The sequence below is a fragment of the Urocampus carinirostris genome, chromosome 3, assembly GCF_059441175.1.
Source record: "Urocampus carinirostris isolate Australia breed hairy pipefish chromosome 3, RoL_Ucar_1.0, whole genome shotgun sequence".
Lineage (NCBI taxonomy): Eukaryota > Metazoa > Chordata > Actinopteri > Syngnathiformes > Syngnathidae > Urocampus > Urocampus carinirostris.
Window position 1 is genome coordinate 23,957,440 of NC_142351.1, and position 23,541 is coordinate 23,980,980.

Sequence of the window (23,541 nt, forward strand, 5' to 3'; positions counted from 1 at the left end):
AACCCTACCCAACCCTGCTCACAACAATATTCAGTATAGCAGTGGCTCAGGAGGTAGAGCGCTCGTCTTGGGATCAAGAGATCCCAGTTCGAATCCCGGCTCCTCCGTGTTACATGTCGAAGTGTCCTTCGGTAAGACACTGAACCCCTAATACCCCCATTGGGCAGGTTAGCACCTTACATGGCATGTACAATATAACATGTTAAACTACATAAATAAACACGTTTGAAAAAAAATGGTGTAAGATTATTTTGTATTTTGCAAGGGAGATACAACATTTTGTAAGGGCATGGAGCCGTGGGGGTTGACAGGTATGCATAAACAAAATGTAAATGCATTTAACAGTGTTTGCAGTTAGAGGAGAAATAAAGGCGTTTTTGTGCTTCTCCAATCTGGCAACCCTCGAGGAGCCTGGAACAACCCTATTACAACAGAGTGCGCAGCTGAACACAGAGCGACTAAGGAGCTAAACAGACGGTTGACTGCTTGTTCACAAGTCTTTCGGAACTGCGGTCCCTCTGCCCCGATTATTCTATCCTAAAGCATCACAAAGTAGGTATTTTTCAAACAAACTTGCAGGGTTAGCCAAACGAATTATAACAAAGCTACTAAGAGAGTGACCTAAATCGGTGCCAAATAGAAAGCTAATAGACCAGATGTATTCAAAACAAAATACATGCAATCCAGTTGTATGCTACCTAGTGTATTTTAACGACGTGTATATTGAATTAAAATGGTAGTTGCGACTGCCTTCGTGTTTCAATTCAACGCTGGCGAGTTGCTGGAAATGTTGCGCCAGAGGCTAATAATTGTAGTTGTTAACATGCAGCTGTTTGATGCTAACGCTGCGTTAGGTAACGATAGCAAGCTAACCTTAGCCCCGGAGTTGGGCTGATGGTGGGAAGGGAGTAAGGATAGCGTGTCTGCTACATTTTGCAACCTTGCATATGTCTTGTCATCTAAATGCCGCGCTTTAGTTGCCTTAAATGTTTGTTGGAGTTAAAAAATGCGAGTATTTTCTTTTTGGAGCATTTTCACTTCTAGTTCCAAAGTGTGCCTGTTTAGCATTTGCGCAGCTCGATTGAATCCACTGGTTTCATTTCACTCTGAGGTTTGCCTGGTCTGAGCATCCCATTGACTTGCCTGCGTCACTGCGTGGTTTAAAGTGTTCAGTTGTGAAGTTGCATGTCAAGTCATTTTTATTTGTATAGCCCTTAATCACAATCCCCCTGATCTGGAACCAACATGAGGACAAGGAAAAACTCAAAAACCTCAGTATGAGGAAAATGAAGAAACCTTGAGAAGGGACCGCACATGTGGTATCCCCCTTTCAGGATTACCAGACATTAAAGGATGTTGCAATTACAAATAATGCAGAGATATTGTCCACAAAAAGTGTCTCTTAAAGTGCCTCTTTAACCCCTGGAAGCCCCCACCCACCCCCGTTTTAATGCTGCTGCTACTCAGCCATATAATTTGGGATGGTAAGATTTTAGCTAAAATTACACGCTGATCCTCATAATAAATATTTCAGTTTCTAGATTTACACAAATAAAACGACTGGGGGGGATTTGCAACAGATTTACAGGCATGATTTGACCAATTAACTTCCTGGTTTGGTTACAACCAGCTCAGTAGCCTAGATGGTAGTGTGCCCGCTTTGAGACTGGGAGGTCGCTGGTTCGCGCCTCGACCGAGACATACCTAATTGGTATAATGGCGGCGCCCTCTGGCTGCGGCTGCATCGACTCGCTACAACGGGTCAGGTGTATCGACATTTCGTTCTGTGTACATTGTTACAAAGAATGACAATACAAAGGAAATTATTATTATTATTATTATTAACTGACGTTTTAACAATCTACATTGTGCCGTTTGCATTTCGACATCTTTATTTCTTTACAAGGATGTCAAACTCAATTTGGCTCTAGGGCCAGATCCAGACTTTTTGCCCAGATCTGTAAAGGGATGTCAACTAATTTTTTTTATCTGCTTTTTGTATTATGCTCTCTCATATAGCCTACACTAGTAATCTAACCTACATATATTATAATCATGGATAGCAATGGATGAATCCTAAACACAGCACATTTATTCGCAAACATTGGGGAAAATGTTTTCACGTTTGGCATTGATTGGGTTAACTGGTTTATTTTAACAGTTGACTGAATGCAGTTTTGCACCTGAACCAACTCACCACGTTATATAAACCCAACACTGCCCTTGTTGCAGTCTGAGAGAAAATTTGGTTTGCATTTGTGTAAAAAAGAAAATCATACGTTGATAGAAATGACCTAGTTGCTTGCTTTCCTTTTACATACTCAGAAATTTATGGCTGGCAGAGTTAAATCATCCAACGATCCGGATCCAGCCTGAGGACTTTGTTTGACATACCTGACTTAGTGGATCTTCTGAGAGGGAAGAGGCCTCTTAGTCTGTAGAATAGTATAGTGGGAACATTTTCCTAGACCTTAACTGTAATCAATTTTCTTGTTCAGGCCACTTTTGTAGGATATAAAATGGGCAAAACCTATCTATAAGATTGTACTGTAGGACATTATTTATAATCATATCAAGTTTTACTAGTAAAGATTAAACTACCTTTCCGCTTCAATGTGAAAGTTCACCAAAAGTCAAATTTTCCTAAACTCAATGCAAGCACTGCATATTTTTGCATTGGTGACTGGAGGACTAGGTTGAGCTTTCATTTTCTTGTGAAAAGCAATCCGTTCTTGTTTTAAGGCCAATATGAAAAAAGCTTTATGGCTTTTAGGTCAATCTTTGGTATTTTGCTAGCAACTAAGCCTATCACTCTTGGTGATGCATGGTCATCGTATTTTGATTTTGTACTGTCACTGCAGAGTTTGTTTAAAGCCTCCTTTTGTAAGTAATCTAATTTTTAATTGCTACTGCCACATTTGACTGATAAGTAAAATCGTAAACTTCCTACTGCATGTACACATGCATGACGTCACAGGCAAAGACTTTAGGGCAGGAAATTTAAACCTAAATTCTCTATAACAGAACCATGCAGTTATATCCATTGTAAGCAGCTACGGTGTGAATAAATACATTGGAGAAACTTTGTATAATACATTATCAAATAAGACTTTTTTTGAAACGATTGTAAGGCCAAATTAGTATATTTAGCAGCTCTAACTACAAATACGAGGTTTTTTTTAGTAGGCCCGGGTAATATAACAATAATTATCATATAAATTTAGCCCTGATAAATTATATAAACATTCGAAGAAAGTCAATAATTTAAACTATAATTACCACTTGGCCATCGAAAAAATTGGGGCTCCAAAGACAAAGGGCATCCAGCAGACCCACTCAAAACAGGCTGAAAGAGTCACAAGCAGTAGAGGCCACTCATTTTCACTTGTTTGTAGGTATTTTGGCTACTAAGGGTCTGATAAAAAATAAAAAAAACAAAAAACAGAGCGGCGATATGCACTGCAAACTTCGCCGACTAAAACAGGCAGCACGACAAACTTAGTCCACCATTTAAAACAAAATTGCCTGCTAGAATATGCTGAAGGAAAAACAATTCAGCCCCAAACGAGTGCTAGAGGACTTTAAACAAGCACTGGGTCCCCTCAAAAAAGGTCAGTTAGCAAGGTGCCACCTGTAACCAGTTACCCCTCTGCGAAAGGCATTTACTTGTTTAATGTTCTTTTGTAGTTGTAAAAATTCTTTAATAGTTTTTCACCTTCCGTCTTTGTTCTGACATTAAACATTGATTTAAGCAGTATTGGATTTTCTCAACCTTTACTCAGGGACAAAAATTAGGCTTAAAATGTGAAACAAAAAATGAGATGATTATCGCGATAATTATCAATATCAATCGATAAATGTTTTGTCGTGATAATCATTTTTGTCATATCGCCTAGGCCCGGTCGTGAAAACTCTTCATAAAATAAAGAATAAACAAAGTATTTGTACTTCATTATTTCCTGCTCATGCTTACTAGTCAAACACAAAATTATCTACGCGCTGCTTAGAAAAAGTAATCTATGTACCAATCTTTAAAGTGCTCCAAAACAAACTCGAATATTTCACACTTGACTTGATATTCTTACATAACAAATGCGTTACAAGATAAGGATAGCTATAAATAAAGATTTGTCTAGTTTAGAGCAGCTACGAAGTTAGTTACAGGTCTCTTTACGTTTTAGTGTTTCTGTCTTGTCTGTCTTGAATTTTGGGAAACACTCAAATATTCTGTAAAGTCACTGTTTGCTTTCTGACTATCATCAGAAAGGTCACAGTCAAAAAATGTCCGTAAATTAAGGTTTTTAAGATGGCATGTGGATTTGTAACCATCACCTCTGTTTGCAGCCTTGTTGTTGTCTCTTATGATAATGTTGTGCAAAGTTTAAATGGAACACCAACCCCGAAAAGGGATGTACAATAATGCGTAGTGGTCCCAGTAGTCAATACTCAGCTTCAAAATAACCAATTTTGTGGATATGAAAAATAATCGACCCTGCTCTGAGTTGGCCATTTTTCACTTGCTGTCAACAACCAATATCTTCAAATGTTGAGTTTTGTAGGGCTCTGGTAAAAAGGCTTACCTCCTTTGGTCTTGTCAAGTGTTTGGTCACGCGACAGCACAACGTGGGCTTTACACACTATAATTTTCAGTAAAAAACAAGGGGGCAAATAGCTGCCACTCATATGGATGCAATTGGGTGTTTTTGCCTCTTAAATCATATTCAACCTACACAACAATAATAAAAACATGTTTTCAATGTTCTTGCGGTTGTCCCCCCTCAAAGACCAACATCACTGGTTCAGTTGTTTAAGGCCTAAAGCTGCAACAAAATTCATGAAAATTTTCTCTTGACAGATTAGTGTGGACCACAAGAAAGAGAAGTCACGTCAACCTCTCAGCTGACAGGCAACAGTTAGTCGGAATATTTTCCTACCCACTACTCGCAGCCCCCTTGGGAGTCTCCAGCTTTCTTCATCAGAGCACAGTCTCTGAGAAAAGCCCCCCAGAAAACATCTGGCCAACCTTTGGATAGGCCACTTGAACAATCGAGGGAGCACATTCAAGTCAACCTCTTGAGCAAGTTGCAGACTCCTCACCACACGGATTCTGAACTTCACAGCATGGCAAAGAAGAACCAAAAGGGTGAGTGTTTGCTGGGTTGACGCATTCATGGCGAAGTCATTTTCAATGTTTACTGTCACTTTAACCTCTTTTCCTATCTGTAAATGATCTGTTAGACTTTGAACTTCCTTCTTACAGTCTGCTGATTGGGAATCTTCTTCCCAAGCATGATAAGAGGAAATATCCCTCAAGAGTCTTTTTGTTTGACATATATAAACTAGTGTTTAGAACCGTTTAAAATGTTAAAAATGAAAATTCTAAACACAGATTTTTGAAGCCTGTTGTATTTTTCTGCTTTTTGTAGACACTTCTGGGGTGGTGTTTGACACGCGCTCAAAAATGGTCATGTCCCAAGGAGGTCCGCCGGAGAGGATGAAGGAAAAGGTAAGCTATGTATAAATATAATGAAGAGGAGTGTGTCAAGCATGCACTCACTCTCTCCCTACTATTTGCACATCGGTGCCTCCTTGAGAATTGTTTATCATTTTACATGTCACTTCACCTGAAGATTTGGAAATGCATACCAAGGGCTTTTATCATTCCATAAGCCTGAGGGGCTATTTTAAGATAACGTTTGGGAACCCCGCTCCTTTAATGTAATATTCTTATTTGTCAAGAAAAGCCATTTCGTGATACAGAACACTATCTATCTACTCTGGTCATATCGCTCGAGAGGGGTGACCGACGGCAAGACAAACATATACACAATAAAAAAAGGAAATACAAAAAGGGAAAAAGTAACAAAAAACGCACACATTTTTTGGGGACCATGGCCCAAACACTCAAACAAGTTAAGCACCTCGGCACCCAAGTTGGTCATGCTTTCGTCCCTCCAGATGAAACGGAACACGAGAAAGCAGCCATGTCGCTCGGGTCAGGGTGACACAACACACTCTTTTGTTCAACAGTAGGGCCTGAGAGCTTTCACTGGTTTACCCCTGCCGCATCACACATGTGCCCTGCCCATCCCTTAAGTCAAGTCAAGTCAAGTCAAATTTATTTATATAGCCCTTAATCACAAAAATGTCTCAAAGGACTGCACAGGATTACAGTTACAAAATTACACAATTACCTGATCTTAAACCAGCATGCGGGCAAGGAAAACTCAAAAACCTCAGTGTGAGGAGAAAAGATAAACCTTGAGAAAGGACCTCACATGTGGTAATCCCCCTTCCAGGATTGACCAGGGTGAATTACAATTAGCATTACTGTACACATAATAGTAAACATAAGGTAAGATGTTGAAAATTTCCGGGAAGTGCATGACATCAACGACGCCCCCAGCCTGCAAACCAGTCCAGAAAGTCTATGACGGCCACGACGCTGCCTCCCGTCTCTGCCAGCTGGTAAATGCAGGGGTTGACATGCTGCAGGTCAGACGCCGGTCCGCTGACCCATTCCAAATCATCCTTCTCCTTCGTATCAGCCAGGCAGGCGTCGGAAAAAGACAGGACAAAACAGAATATGAGGTGGGCATCAATCATATGCTTTGGAATAGAAGTGTGTCTTAAGCCTCGATTTAAAAACTTCCTTTGAGGTTGCAGATCTTATCTCCAGAGGCAGGGCGTTCCATAACACCGGGGCCCGGATGGAGAACGCTCTCGAGCCCGCAGACTTCTTGGCTCTCGGAGTCACAAGTAGACCGGCATTTTCCGAGCGCAAACTCCGTGCAGGAACATAGGGGGAAATCAAATCGGAGCGATAAGAGGGTGCAAGCCCATGCAAACATTTATATGTTAATAAGAGAACCTTAAAGTCACATCTTAAGTGGACTGGGAGCCAGTGCAAGTGGGCCAATACAGGAGTAATATGCTCAAACTTTTTGGTCTTAGTCAAAAGTCTAGCTGCCGCATTCTGAACCAGCTGCAAACTTTTAATGCTAGACATCGGGAGACCAGAAAGCAATACATTACAGTAATCAAGCCGAGAAGTAATAAACGCATGAATTAAAATCTCTGCATCTGATTGGGACAGCATCGAACGAATCTTCGCAATATTACGGAGGTGGTAGAAAGCTATTCTAGTAATATTTTTCACGTGTAACTGAAACGACAGATTAGGATCAAATATAACACCTAGATTTTTGACCGAGTCACTATGGGTGATATTACATTTGTCTAGGTTCAGGGTAGTGTTTGAAAACAACTGACGACAGTGAGCTGGACCAATAATCAACATTTCAGTTTTTTCTGGGTTAAGGCGTAAAAAATTATTTGACATCCATCTTTGAATCTCAGTAAGGCAAGCCTCCAGATTTCTAAAACTTAAATGTCCAGTTTTTTCCAGTGGCACATACAGTTGAGTGTCATCTGCATAGCAATGGAAACTAATATTATACTTGCGGATAATGTCACCAAGCGGGATCATATAAATACTAAAAAGAAGGGGGCCAAGTACAGAGCCTTGAGGAACACCACAAGGGACATTAGATTGTTTAGAGGTCAGATTGCCATAGTTAACACATTGCATCCTGTCTGACAGGTAGGACCTAAACCACGAGAGTACAGTTCCTGAGATACCAATGCGTTCTAGACGAACCAATAATATGTTGTGGTCGACCGTATCAAAAGCAGCGCTGAGATCCAGCAGCAGTAACATTGATGAGGCACCAGAATCTATTGTTAAAAGGAGATCATTGGTAACTTTAGCAAGGGCTGTCTCAGTAGAATGATTTGCCCTAAATGCTGACTGGACAGTTTCAAAAAGGTTATTTTCTGACATGAAGTCATTTAGCTGCTGTGCAACGACCTTTTCAAGTACTTTCGCAAAAAATGGCAGATTTGACACTGGCCTATAATTACCTAGGCTTTCTGGGTCAAGGTTAGGTCGCTTAAGCGTGGGTTTAATGACGGCAGACTTGAAGGCTACAGGAACAATACCCGAGGATAGCGATATATTAATAATATTTAAAACTGATGGTCCTAAGATCCCAAACAGATCCTTCACCAGTGAAGCTGGAAACGGATCAAGCAGGCACGTAGTTTGTTTGGCCCTACTGACCATCTGTGTTAGTTTATCAAGGGACAAATCATTGAAACTGGAGAATGTTTCTGAACAACCGCTGACACAGTCCATACCTAGCACCTCCACATCTTTGATATAGGAGGAGGAAACAGAGCGTTCTTTTAAAATTTCATTCCTGGTTAGTTGAATCTTTTTATTAAAAAATTCCATAATGTCATTAGCAGAATAAGTGCAACCATTTGGGTTAAGTTGTTGTCTGGTAAGTTTCGCCACTGTGTCAAACAGAAATTTCGGATTATTCTTATGTTCAACAATAATCTTAGAGAAATACGAAGCTTTAGCTGAGGCAAGAGCTACTTTATATTTCAGCAAACTGTCACACCAGGCCAGTCGAAAAACCTCCAGCTTAGTAGTGCGCCATTTTCGTTCAATTTTTCTGCAACTTTGTTTGAATAACCTAGTTTCTTCAGTAAACCAAGGTGTATTCTTCTTGGGTCGGAATTTATACTTTAGGGGCGCCACAGAATCAAGAACATTTACCAAAGCAGTATTGAAGTTGTTTGTAAGTGAGTCAACAGACCCAGTGTACGAAGGGAAGGCTGCAGTTACCGTAGGTAATAATTCTTTTAAGGCTAACACCGTTTTAGGGCGGATATTGCGACTGCTAAAGCCTAAATTTTCCTTATCACAGTAAACATTAAACAGCACCTCACATTTAACAAAATAGTGATCAGAGATGGCATTAGGATACGGTAACACTGTAACATTTGAGGCTACTACGCCACGGGTCAGGACAAGATCTAGAGTGTTCCCATCTTTATGAGTGGGCACATCAACTATTTGATTGAAACCAAATGTATCAATCAGTGACTTAAATGCAATTGCAAGTGAATTTGATGGGGAGTTTATGTGAACATTAAAATCACCAATAATTACAACATTGTCCGCATAAATTACTAAGTCTGTTAACAGTTCCGAAAATTCTTTCAAAAAATTTGAGTATGGTCCAGGTGGGCGATACACAACAACTAAATAAATTGGTGTTGACATTAAGGACCTCATAACAAGTGCTTCAAACATTTTAAAACTAGTAGGGGTATTAGAAGTAAATTTCAACCTATCTTCCGATATAAGAGCAACACCTCCACCTTTTTTGCATGGTCGTGCCAAGTGCGAACTCACAAAGTTAGGGGGAGAAGCCTCATTTAACACTACAAACTCATTTGGTTTTAACCAGGTCTCACAAAGGCCAATAAGGTTAAGATTGTGTTCATTAATAAGGTCATTGACAAGTAAAGCTTTGGAGGCTAGTGATCTAATATTAAGAAGGCCAAGCTTCAGCACTGTGGACTGAGCTGAAACCTTTCGCGAGTTTTGAACCTTAATGGCAACCTTAGTGGTAACCACCACAGGATTAGACTGCCGGTCCCGGGTCTTGTGCCTTGCATGACGGCAGATGCGGCCCGAATTCCATACCACAGGAATATTGTTGACAGGTGGAGTAGCAGGATGACTATTGGTAGAAAATAATGTTATTTCATCTCCCTCCTCACCTAACAAGGGAGAAACAGAGGTAAGAAGCGCAGAAGAAGATGCTATAGAAGAGTATAAATCAGGGTGTATGGTGCAGTCAGTAGAACGCTCTAAACTACAAAAACTATGTGAATTGCATGAATCTAGCATAGCGCTAGTTAGCTCTAGCATTACAGACTCCACACCCATGGTAACAGGTTCACTAATCACCCGTGACCTGGCCTGCACTAGTGTACCCTGTCATGTAAGGCTTAAACAGTAATCTATATTTTTAGAAAGAGTGAGAGCACCTTCCCAGTTAGGGTGAAGGCCGTCTCTCCTCAGCAGGTCAGGTCGGCCCCAGAAAGCAGGCCAGTTATCCACAAACCTAAATCCCTTCTGATTGCAAAAACTTGCCAGCCACCGGTTTAGCGAGACTAGTCTGCTAAACCTCTCATCATTGCCTCTCGCAGGCAAGGTGCCAGAGACAATTACTCGATGCCGACTCATCTTTCTGGCGAGATTACAGGCCCTAGCAAAACTTAGAACACGTCTATTTGGCTAAAAATGGCGAAAGTATTTTTCATTTACTTGTATCACTGTGTGCAGTTCTGAAAATTGTTTCCCAGTGATGGGTCATTGTGATTTAATTTTTTTTTTCTCGGTAATTTCAAAATATAATCGGTGGAAAAGATTTATAACATGCTTTTTTTAGTGGTAATATTTGTTTTCTGTAATGTGAACTCTTTAACATGATTAGTGCCTTTACATACATGATCATGTTTTTGAATTCAGCTTATCGATAACACGCAACTATGTACCGTATTTTCCGGACTATAAGGCACACTCAAAAACCGCAAGTTGGCTAAAAAATTGAGAGCCCTACAACCTAACCTCTAGACTACCATTAATACAGATGACATATGAGAATGCATTCGATTTTATTCTATCATCACGCTATTTTTACTCGCAATGTTATTGTAGAAAGGAGAAAACAGAAAGTGGTTTCGAATGATTTTAAGGGAACACTTATTACGATTTGTCATCAGATACACCCATGAGTTATTCCCCTCATTTTGTTGTTTTGCGTTTGATTATATATTTCAAGACGACTTTGTTCTCTCCATTAAATAACATCAGTTTCTGGCACAGTGAGTAAAAATAGTGTGATGAAGCGTTAACAGTAAATCTTTTTTTTTTTTTCCTCATCTGTCAAACTCGCGGTTAAGTTTTTGTGCCTCGATTCCCATTGTATACAACGATTTGTGATTTTGGTCAGTGACATTTTTCGATTGGTCAATCATTGTAATAATATGCGCAAAACACACAAATACAGTAGCTCTTACTGTAGTATCTATTCCATGCACCTTAAAGTTCAGTGAGTCTTACGAATAAAAATAGACTACAAAATACTTTTCTTTTCATTTCATTTCATTTCATATGGGGATGCATCTTATAATCCAGTGGGCCTTAGAGAGCGAAAAATACGTTAATTGCCAAGTGTCCTTTTTGGACACATCAGTTGAGTTGAGCGAGGGGCCTGGGAACCCCCTCCTCTGTATCAATCTCCCAGAAAGAGTCAGGAATGTGTTCTTGACTCTAGCCACCTCCCATTTGGGGGATATTGGCTCCGGTGTTTATATATATATATATATATATATATATATATATATATATATATATATATACACACATATATATATTATTGCGTGTTTTGGAGTGTGAAGATATTTTACACGGTTGGATTTACTACACTCACGGATGTAAGAGAACCATGGTTGTGTGTTCTTAATAAACGTGATGGCTGCGAGACGACTTTGGTGAGCTACCCCGGCTTTATATTTTCCCAGTATCTTGTTTCAGTCTGATCTTGATGTTTCTGTGATGAGTCTCTTCAATTCAAAGTGTTTGTCATATGCACAGTAAAGAACCAAGTTTCCCTGCACAATGAAATTCTTACTTTTCTGTCCAAACAGTTGTCAACGAAAAAGAAAATGGAAATTGAGATATGGTTGGCATTTCTTGAATCCCCAGATTTTAACCTTCCTAATGATATGTGGAATGACGCATTTGAGTGAATGGTGACATTGTACAGACACCGTGTCTGAGACACGTATTTGCATCTTTGCGAGCCGGCGGAATGTTAAGGGGTTAATAAGTTTGACTCAACTATCTGACTGTTTTGGTGACGTTCCCACTGTGGGGCCTTTTAGACCGGTGCGCCTTATGTATGGACGATATAGGACAAAAAAATATTTTTGGGAGGTGCGCTTTATAGTCGTAAAATTACAGTACTTGCTTTATTTTCTTTGTAAACTCCACCCTAATATTAAAAACGGCTTAATAATTTTAAAATCATATGAATATATAATTGGTTATCAATAATAGTTATCCCTACTCTCTTCAGAGTAATCATTGCACTTGTAGGACAGATGAATGAATCAACAGCCAATTTTTGAGCCAGATCTGAGCATGCCCGCAATTTCTTGATTTGTTGTCTGATTCTTCTTCTTCTTTTTTTTTTTTTTAAACTTTTCAATGTTGCTCGAAGAAAGTCGGTAATAAAGGCGTGCTTTCAAAGGCTTCCACAGGTGTGCCTCTAATGTGTTCAAATGTCAACCCTGTCATTGACTTTTAAAATGTTGTCATTTCAGAGTAACTTGTAATTTTGAAGAAAGCATTCAAACAATTACTTGGTAATCTTAATGAAGCCAGAACAGGGAAGGTTAGCTGGTCTATTATTATCATACAATTATAGGCACCGCTTTAGTGTTGTTTGTTGTCACCCGGCTGGATCTCTAGTTTGTTGTGATCGGGCCAATTGATTCCTAATACTGCATTTTTTTCCTATTCATTATATTTGTGACTATGTGATGCCATACTCCTTTGATTACATTTTCAACATAAGTAGAGCTAGTAAATCATCTCTAATTGTGCCGACTGCGTAACTTTTGTTGTTTTTTTTTACTTTAAACCTGTTCTTCATCCATTGTGTTGCAGATCAGCGCCGTCAGGGCCGTCGTCCCTAATAAAAGCAACAATGAGATTGTTCTGGTGTTGCAGCATTTTGAGAACTGCGTTGACAAGGCTGTTCAGGCATTCTTAGAAGGTATGAGGTTTTCTGTTGTTGACCTAGAAAGCGTGTCTATAAAACATTTACAAGCTAGTGTTGAGCTTATATTTCCCTTAAAAGCCCCAGCTCAGAAATGCCCTAAAGGCACCATATATGTACGTCACACATGACAGCGGCCACATTTGGAGGAGATTGCAATGTTTCTTTTAAGCAGTTCCACCTTCTTAGAGTTAAGTCAGTTGTGACCAACTATTTGGCAGCATAGTGGCACTTGTGTCTACGTGTGTTCTGTCTGTCTCGCACACACTTGGTCTATTTAGGGCATAAGGAACTCCTCTTTTTTTCATTTAAGTTACATTTTGACATCAGCAAGTATCTCTCAAGCTGTCTAAGTACATTGGAATGTTTTGGGCTCGCCTATTTCTAGGTAGCGCAGTGGAGATCCTGAAGGAGTGGAGTGTCACAGGCAAAAAGAAGGTAGGTGCAACCTCATCAGTTATAATTGGGTTCAAGATTTGGTCTTTACTTAAAAGTACTATTAACGTCTGTCAATTATTGGGGATTTCCAATGGGCTGGCCTGTGAATTGTGAACATTCCTATAACTGATGGTTGTTGAATAATAATAATAATAATAATTTCCTTGTATTGTCATTCTGTGTAACAATGTACACAGAACGAAATGTCGATTGCACCTGACCCGTTGTAGCGAGCCGATGCAGCCGCAGCCAACATAGGGCGCCGCCGACCACTTTTTAGGTCTTAGGAATGACTCGGCCGGGGCGCGAACCACCGACCTCCCAGTCTCAAAGCGGGCGCCTTACCATCTAGGCTACTGAGCTGGTATTGGATTAGTAGAAATCTACTACTACAGTGGGTTAAAATACTTATCTACTTTAAAATGTGATTCACGAATGAATCGTAAGAACAATCAATAGATTAATCGATTATTAAAATGATCGTTTGTTGCAGCCCTAAAGGCATTTGAAATCAACTCACATTAGACCAAGCATTAGTGAGGAAGGTGACATTATTACACTAGTACGTATATCCTAAATTAGATATAATAGAAATAATGGCCTTTTTCTTTATTCATGAATGAATAGCTACTATTAGTTTTTTGCGTGTCGCATTTCTCCTGTCCTTTTGATACTAAAAAAAAGAAAATGTCAACAAAGCTCCCCGACATTTATATCTTGATCTGCAGCCCAACAAGAAAAAGAAGCCCAAGCCCCAGCCCGAGCCTGCAGCAGAACCAAGCCCGTCCGAAGTCACACCACTTGATGACAGCAAGGATAAGAGCAACGGCTTCCACCCAAACGGCTCCTTCGCTGAGGGGGAGTCACTTGATTCCCTGAGCGAACATTTAGACTCCGCTTCCTTGGATGCGTTGGAGCTGGACTCTGAGTTAACCACGCAAATAACGGGTAATCACAAAAGATGCTTGTATATTGGTGCGCCTTCTCTTGTATTGCAGTCAGAAGTAAGATCGGGCCGAAAAAATACTGCCCCAACCCGGCCGAAATCTATTTACTTGTTTTGATTGACCAAGCCCTAAAGTACAACAGAAAAATTCTCAAAATTTACATTAAGTAAGACTCTGACACACTGTTTGCCATCACCCCTTGCATGTACAAGTGTGACTTTGTTTACTTGACAAACATGTTTTATTTTATGGCAAAACCGGCTTGTTTACAATTTACAAAATACATAATAAATACACTTGCATCTGTTAACTTTGATCTCACTAATATAAACAGACACAATATATGTTTACTAGGCTAGCAGTAAATTTGTTGGAGTTGTATAAAATGTTACAAGCAACCTACAAGGAACTTTTTTGACCCAAAGAGCCATGAAAGCAAAAATAATTAGATTTTCTCTTTTTGGAGGGAGAGAACCACACCATGTAATTTTAAATAGAATTCAATAAAACCGCCAAACCTCTCTCCAGACATAGGCTAATTCTTCAGGGCACTATATTTCACGGTGTAATGTCTGATGATTTAATAGATTTATCAAACAATAATAATGCTAGAGCCTGTGTCCCATATCAGCATAAATATATCACTTGAACGCCGGATGAACGAATATTATAAACTTATCAATGTCTTTTCAAGTCTTGAATGCCAAATTCACATCTTTTTATAAGAGCCAATATTAGTGTTTAGTTGGGTATTTCTCACATTGCTTTCTAAATTTTGGACCCACAACTAAATACATTTGATTCGATCATAAATGGTTACAGTTGAAGCATATCATTGTTATGCATGTCTGATTTGATTTGATGTATTTCCAGTCTAAAAGGCGCACCTGATAATAAGGAGGACTTTCTAATTTCTGGCAATTTTTTGCAGGTGTGCCATATTGTCTGGAAAATATGTTATTACAAAAAAATGTTTTTTATTAGACATTTTGATCTTAAGAAGGCCCAAGCACAATACAGATGGGAGTATGCTCTCACTTATCGAAAACAAATGTGGATGCATCAGTGCACCTAAATGAATATACAGCTGAGAATTGCGGTCCTCTCCTAGGTGCAGAAGCAGAGAGTTCTCACCGGAGAGGCACCAAATCACGTGATTCCCAGCGTCAGAATTTCTTTGCACACCCCGATGGGCAAAGTCAGATACGGTCAACTACAGGCAAAAAGATTGGTAGGCGCTTTGACTCAATGCCCAGATGTGCTACTACTGTTAAGTTGACAATATAAAAACGTACATGCCTAATTGCAGTAAGTACAAATTAAAAATAATTTTGCCCTTTGTTAGATTCAATTCATTAGTAACACTCTCATTTTGGATAAGTAAAAAACATTTACTAGTTTGTAGTTATAACTGCAGACCCTTGTGTGTGTATGTAGGTCCTTAAAGTCCTTCTCTTGTTCACTTGCAGCACCAAATATCGACCGCTCTGCAAAGGACTTGCAGCGATGCGCTGCTTCGCTGAATCACTACAGGATGCTTGTGAAGGAGGAGATGGAGTCGTCCATCAAAAAGATGAAGCAGACCTTTGCTGAGCTCCAGACCACGTAAGGGAATTTTAATGACTAATGACATAAGTTTCTCAAAATTACCGACTGCTGCGTAAATGTTGTTATAAAAAAAAAGAGACGAATCTTGTATCTGACACTCAAACAATTGGTGTACAACAGACTTGTCATGCAGACGGTTGCAGGCCGGAACTGGCAAATCCCAAGGTCATTTTTATCAAAATTCATCATTAAAAAAAAGCATGAAAATGCTCTCTCAGGCTGCTAGAGAACAGTAAATGTGTAAAAGTTGTTGTCCAGCATGCAGACTGAGCGAGTTAGTAGCAGTAAAGAGACATTCACGTTTGGCACTATACTGTGTCCATCTAGCAGAATGGCAAGGGCTTTAAACCCTGGTTGCGTACCCGATGAGTAGGTTTAGGTTCTCAGGGCGGCCAGATCGCGATGGGACCAAGGGGGGGTGGACAGGCTGCAGACTAAGCTAGGACAGGGTTGAAATTGGGGTTCGAGAAGACAGGTTGACTGGAGGTGAGCCGCTGCCATCGGAGGTGCGGAGGGATGGGGCTGAAAACGACACACATTGAGAGAACGGGTACCCCCAACGTTACGCACCAGGTGACGGATGAGTGGGATGGAGGGAATCTCTTTACCTCCCCCAGCTGGACTTTGTTAAAAGAGTGCATCTGAATTCATTCCAAGCAAAACCTTTCATACCTGTTTATAATGTCTGGACGTGATGAAATTATGTCAAACATTTGAACTGAAGACTATGTTGTAATTCGATTATCCATCCAGTATCGGCACCGCTTATCCTCAATAGGGTCGCAGGGCTCATGGAGCCCATCCCAGCTGTCTTTGGGCATTGGGCAGGGGACTCCCTGAATTGGTTGCTAACCAGTCACACAAAGACATACAATTCACCTGCTCATTTACACCTAGGGACAGTTTGGACCGGCCAATATGCATGATTTTGGAATGTTTGGAGGAAACCCAGACAGGCACGGAGAGAACATGCAAACTCCACACAGGAAGGCTGAAGTAGCTGGAATTGAACCCTGGACCTCCGCACTAACCACCCAATTATTTACAGTGATTTAATTATCTGGTAGCAACTGGGCGTGAGGTTTATCTGGTATATCCTAAAAGCACCAATGATCTTTGGGGCCAATCCCTCTTCTTGCTTTCAGCTAATTACCCAGAATAACTGCAGCTGTTTCTTAATTCATCTTTCTGGAATTTTTGTATGCAATCAAATTAAAGAAAACTGATCGTCATATCCTTTCCCTCTTTTTTTGCAGCCTGATGGACAGAGAAGTGACGCTGCTCGCCGAAATGGATAAAGTGAAAGCTGAGGCCAGTAAGTGCCCTCTTTGACAGTGCTTCATGGCTACGCCTGAGAGGACAAGACATCTGTTTTTTGGGAAAGATCATGTAAAAAGAATCGTCGCAGAAGAGCTATACACTCTCGTTTTTGAGAGAGTATAGCCTTCAGGGGTCCGACTATACCTGGGGCATTTCAATATCTACCTCTATGAAAAGTAAAAAATAATTACATATACGGTAATCAAGATTCGATGTTTGCACTAGTTGTCCTTTCTGCCTAACTGGTCCTTGATCAAGAGTGCCAGCAAAAACGTAATGGTGTCGGGTGTCAAGGGAGTCTCTTGGCACTATCGTCATGCACAGAAGCGTGGGAAAATGTCTTTCTGACTTTTAGCGTTAAGCTTTTCATTATTTTTCAATCCCGCACTATTTATTAGAAAAAAATATTTTTATTAGCTGTGTTAATTGAAAATATGCTACTATAAGTTGGTTTTTTAACAGTTTTTTTCCCATGAATGAATCTTCTCTTTACCATTATGGTTTAAGAAGCTTTGCTTTGTAAAGTAAGTCGAAATACAATTGCAATAGTGGCAGGTAGTTATTATTTTTTTTGTGTGTTTCTATTTTTTAATTGTTTTTAAATTACTAAACTAAGTTTTCCCTATTTCAGTTAATTCCCAAATTTTGCTATCTAATATAAGATAATGTTCCACTTTTAAAGGATTTTTTCTTCTAGAAAAGTAATTTTAAAATGAAATGACACCTAAATTAAGCATATGATTGTGTCAATAAGACATGAATGTTTTGTAGTAAAGATAAGAGAGCAAGTGCTGCTATTTTGAATTGATTGTGCATTTGAGATCGTTTGAAAGAATCTCTACAAGGACTTCGCTTTGAGGCAAATTGTTGACTAGGTTGAAATGGATCTTGATGGTGGGCTTGCTGAGACTGCTGTAAATATATGCAACCTTACTCACTTACTAATTGTTGCATATTCATTGAATCCTTTATCGTTTTTGAGGTGGATGTTACCAGACACCAGTGAAATTGTTTCCAGTCCGTCATGAATGCTGCAAAAGACAAACGTATACCGCAGAAATGTGTCATTATCCCTCGCATTGTATTTTCAGTGGTAAGTCTCAACGCCCGACAGAAGCGAGCCGAAGAGCTGCGCAGGCTGACGGATCAGTCTGCATCCATGTCCGAAGAGCAGCTGACCGAATTGCGGGCCGACATCAAGGTGCTTCACTCACACTATGAAGACTCGTTATCGCTGCTTTACTAGTGATCAATTTCTGTCATCGTTTTGTCTTTGCAGCACTTTGTGAGTGAGGGCAAATACGATAAGGACCTCGGTAAAGCGGTCAGATTTACATTCGAATTGGAACCGCTGAAGTCAAGCATAGAAGAATTTGGATCTGGTAATCTCTTTTGTTGGTGCTTCTCGAGTTTTGTTACCTTGAAATAACGGACAATTTTTCAATACACTCATGGAATTAAATTGTGCACTATTAGTTTTCTTAGTTGACGATCCAAGTGAGGAAAGAAAACATCAATGAATTTTTATCTTGCAAGAACAGAAGAGGATCCAGACCTGTCAACCTGCCCTTTTTATTAAATCTTCATGGTTACAAAAAGCAGAGCTGTCCTAAATCGTGTGGAACACAAAGAACCGCAACATTATTGGCCGATGTAACAAAGATGTTAATGGTGCATAGTAGTCAAAGTAACAAACAAATGGGAGCAATAATAGTCAAGCTAAAGAACTGACATACTATGCAATTTCCTTTCCAGCTGTACAATACAGACTAAAGTAGTCAGTTAATGTAATCAGTGCTTTCTTTTTCGTAGTGTCATTAAAAGTTACATTTTGAACTCTGGTTAACTCAAATTGGCTAAAAGGAAAGTAGCTGTTTAGGCAAGTTAAGGCAAGTTAAGGTGTCCAAGCCACTTTTAGTTAACTGGTGTAAAAGCTTTGACTCTTTTCCTAAACCCCCAAATTTCTTAAGCCTTTATTTGAGCAGCGTATGGCCCCCAGAATTCAGATTCAGATTCAGATTTACTTTATTGTCATTCGTGTACACGTGTATACAGAACGAAATGTCGATCTGACCCGCACAGGTTCTTTGAACGTCAGCCGGGATAGATAAGATTAACCATGTCTTCGTCAGAATTTTAGCGCAGCAGTTCGTCATCTCGCGGTTCGATGCCACTTCCAGTTGTTAAATGGTCCAGTTTATTGTCCAGAGAGCGAACGTTGGAGAGCCTTTAGCCTAGCTGTTAGCCCGGCCCGCTTCCTCGTCACGCCGCTGTCTTGCCACTCTGAATGAACTTGACTTGTCAAAGCGATACATTATTGATAACAATTGATGTAGTCCTCATTCAGTTTAGGGGGAGAATTGTTGTCCGCATTTAACTTTTAGAAAAAGCCAAAGAAATTTGAGTTACTGAAGGAAAAAAATGCATGCTTGACAGTCCCCGCCTACAATTGTGTATGGGGAAAGAGCCAATTGTACGTCTTAGGTTTACGCGCCATTTCTTTCGAATTCCCGTTGAAATACTGTAGTTTCAATATTAAGTACAAAATTAACTGAAGCATCTATACATGAGTTAATGTAAAAACATAACTTTCCTAAGAGTTTCTTATTAAACGTGCGCCCCCTCTACAGTTTACCGACCTCGGACGGGTTACTCGGATCGTTCCCGCTGCAACTCAACGTCTTCCTCAGTAGCCAGCCCAAATATCGTGGAGACGCCGCCTACCCAAACCCAAAGCTCGCCTCCCACACAATATCGACCGCCGCCAAACAAACAGGTAAGCCTCAAAAAAAAATTCCTCCTCTTCCTGGTAAGGATGGCCCAGGGGCAAATTTAACCGCTCCAAGAGTTAAGATTTGTTTCCAAGAATACGCGTCAGGACGCAATGGGAATGACAGATCATGGCGTGGAGTGCTCCGGATACTATCCACTAAACCACTAGAAAAACAGACGACACATGAAAAGTCTTATCCCAATTTTTTTAGCCACGGTGCCAAATTATTGTTGTTGTTGTTATTGGGCCGAGCTATGAAAATATTGTCGGACATCAAACGATAAAGACAACCTGCTGAGTTTTTACGGATCGCACAGGATTCTGAGCCGGATGGCATTTGGGGATGTGATTCAGTCGTTCTCAACTGAATGAAGAAAATGGCATTGTGGGAAGTCATTTGGTTGTCCTGCGAGGTACAAATGGCATGGCGGCACTTATTCAAAAGGTTTGTCACTTACAATTTTTAATTTGAGCAATATCTGAAACTCATGACAAAAAGTTACCGGACACCAGGCAACTTTATGGCTGGGCAGACAACTCTGAAAAGTTGCCTGCCCCATTTTCCACAACTTGAAACACAATAAGACAACTAAGCGCAAAAAAACCCGTAGTTGCAAAGTATTAAAGATTTATAATCAGAACATATAACAGAACAACACTTTAAAATTAAGTTCATTATAAATCTACTTATAACATTCATTGCATATTATCCATCTGCCATCAGTATGTACCTGTATTTACTCATCTTCATTCATGCAATGTTTGAGTTGCGTCGTCTGCTACAAGCCACGTGAACTCCTCTTCCCACGATGCTTTTAATGTACGTTTACGTTCTGTAGCGTCATCAATTCTCACTACACTGATATCTCGTACCGTCACTAAAAATAGTGTGGAAGTTAGATGAGACCTAAAGCCTTTTCATGTGTCTTCTGTATTCCTAGTGGTCTAGTGGATATAATCCCGCCACAATTTTATTCAATGTTATGAAATCGTGAACAAGTCTCAACGTCCCGAGCTGTGGTTAGGATTTTGTGCTCTTACCATCGCTGTCCATTCTATCCCCGTTGCCAATATTGTTATATGTTTGTGGTCAGTGATAACGTTTATTGACTGATCAATAATTGCACAAATATTGAGATGCTATTGGCCAGAAAATGTGGTACTTTTTGTCACTGATCAGCAAAAAGGCCACTATTTTGATACTGCATTGTTAAAATGACACATTTTCATGTGATTTAATCAGTAGACGTAGGGTTCAGATAGGCTCAGTTAACCACTAAAACCATGTCTGTTGGAAGATAAATTATTGGGAAATTACGTTGACCCATCCCTGGTAAGCCGTTTTCAGAACTGTACGCGGGCTGCTCAGGTGTTATTTTGGTCTGGCAGCATATTGGAGACCCCTGGTCTAGAAATAAATAGGGCTTGATTGTAATGGCATTCATAAATAATTAGACCTCAGCTAAACTTAGAACTCTTTCTGCGGTCCTCAGATATTCCAAGGCAACCGGCGCACCTTCTATGGACCCGGCTACCAGTCCGGCAGCCCGCGCTACCATAGCGGCTCCAACCACGACCGACACGCCGCCCGTCCCGATCAACGTTACCGCGGCGATGCCGGCCCTTCCAACGACTGTCGGGGCGGGCGGCCCCCCGCCGCCGCTTCCTCATCCAACCAAAACCGAGCTTCCCACAACGGTCTCCCTCAGAGGCTTCCTCGGATGCCCTGCCCTTGACACTGGGATGTCCCACACGCCGCCTCCCGTTTTCCCTGAGCCCCTTTACTTATCGACCTCGCGCTCCTCGAGCTTCCGCTCTCCATCCCTGAAAGAAGTTTACATATTTTCATCGTCGGCTGTGCACCAATATTTGGCCAGAGTAGTCCATTTCGTCGGGCTTCTCCTCGCCATCTCCCGTCCACCTTGCGAGCACTTCAGCGAAACTTGGCTTTCTTTTGTCCCGTCCTGTTTGATTCATAACTCCATATCGAAGATTAAATGAAGCGTAAAGCGCTGCTACAAAACAGGGAGAACGACTCCATTAACTTGAGCTAGCAAGTAGCCGGTAACACTGGTTTCAATGTAGAACTATGGCTATTTGCCATCATGGTGTCTCCAAACAACAAATGGGCCTGGGCTCCCAGTTATCACGGGAAATATGTCACAAAAACTATAGAAAAGTCCTCTAGATTGAATTCCCTCGAGTTTATGTTTGGCCCCTTTTTGTATAAATGACAACAGGCATGTCGTTTTTACCTCCTGCCATGTTGTGAAATTGAAGGTATTTTGCGCCAGTCACTGAGGTCGCTGGAAATTCTACACTACAGATGAGATCATTTTGTAGACACATTTTTTAGCTTATACGCTGCCATATGATTTTGAGCATCTGCCGTTTTGTGGCATCTTTGTGCCAAGACACGAATGTGGGCAGATGTTTTGCTGCCATCTTGTGGCAAGTGCTGGCAGTCGTAGATTTTCACGATAGATTTTTTTGGCGCTTTGGCTTCAGTGAGTAATTTTCAGACCAGTTCAAGTAAAATTGGGAGATGCAATGGACATACCACCTTGAAACGATAGGAAGTTAGCACACACGTTATCTGTTTAGATTATAAGAAGTACTAGCCATCCTTGTTTTTTTGTGTGTAAAATTTGAATTGGTATGTTGCAATGTTGAGGATACCTGACTTTATTCATTTGGGCTATTTGCTGTGATGCCTTATGTTGGACACACATTTTTACATTGTTCAGTTGAACGCATGATGATTTAAGTTTGTGATTATGATCAATCTGATAACGGAATGGGCTTTTTTTTCCAAATACGGACAATTTGTGTTTGTGGTGCACGAGTAAAGTTTCTAATTTTGCGTTGCCGGCCCAACGAACGTGAAAGAAGCTAAATGAAATACCTCATCGCAGGAGCCACAGTTTGGCCTGTAACCTGGGGGAAATATAAATGTAAAAAAAAAAAAAAGATTTTGTTTTTTTTATTCTGAATCTAAGTTGAATGTTGCCCTACTTGTGGAATATGGGTTTGTGTTGGGGGTTTTCCAGTTATTTGACAGGGGGAAATACTTTTGGAAGTGAATATTGTATAGTCTATCTTCCAATTAGCATCAAAGTAAGGTGATGGGCAAGCCTAACTAGCATCTCAAAGTTCACCAATTAAGCAGTTAATAGTTGTTTTCGCCTCCACTTTTCTGTACGCGCCTTCGTTAAAATATTGAGTGTTTTCTTCTGATGGCTTTAACAATAATTATTGTTAAGATTAGCGTGAGCTTTAACAAATGTTTTCTTAAAACATTTTTTGTCACCGACGGTGAAGTTTTCCTGTTTCGTCTTAACATGTTTTTTTAAATAATTGTCGGACGCAAATTGTAGTTTATGGCCAAAGACTTCAATCCCTGTTAAATATCCCACTTTCTTCAACGAAAATGTCATTGAGGGTTATGAATCCAAATGCAATGTCTTGTTTTTTCATGGCTCTATTTTCTGTGTATATTCATGTACATGTATGTATTTTGTATGTTAATCTCCACGTTCGGCATTATTATCCAGTCGCTGAAACCGCCGCAAACTCAAGTGCCTTTTCTTCTATTTTCGCCCACAACCACTACGAAACATCCCACTCACGAATGGACTTAATATTTGCTTTATGACCACCCAAGCATTACCCTTCTCTTCAATTCCTCATTGACCCGATGGCACACTTCATTTATCTTGAATAAACCCTTTGCAATATGGACCAA

At 40.3% G+C, this 23,541-nt stretch overlaps 1 protein-coding gene across 2 annotated transcripts; it reads left to right on the forward strand.

Moving 5' to 3' along the window:
• Positions 1–403: 403 nt before the first annotated feature.
• Positions 404–23,537, forward strand: spats2 (spermatogenesis associated serine rich 2). 2 transcript variants are annotated; one of them, XM_088331190.1, is made up of 13 exons: positions 404–552; positions 4,856–5,143; positions 5,427–5,506; positions 12,599–12,707; positions 13,099–13,148; positions 13,877–14,096; positions 15,207–15,326; positions 15,565–15,700; positions 16,960–17,018; positions 18,115–18,224; positions 18,303–18,405; positions 19,654–19,799; positions 21,290–23,537. In XM_088331190.1, the coding sequence occupies exons 2-13, from the start codon at positions 5,122–5,124 to the stop codon at positions 21,530–21,532; spliced, it is 1,398 nt and encodes a 465-aa protein (XP_088187316.1). In that variant the 5' UTR covers positions 404–552; positions 4,856–5,121; the 3' UTR covers positions 21,533–23,537. The 2 variants fall into 2 exon arrangements, with proteins under 2 accessions (XP_088187316.1, XP_088187317.1); XM_088331191.1 differs by lacking the exon at positions 15,207–15,326.
• The last annotated feature ends 4 nt before the right edge of the window (positions 23,538–23,541 follow it).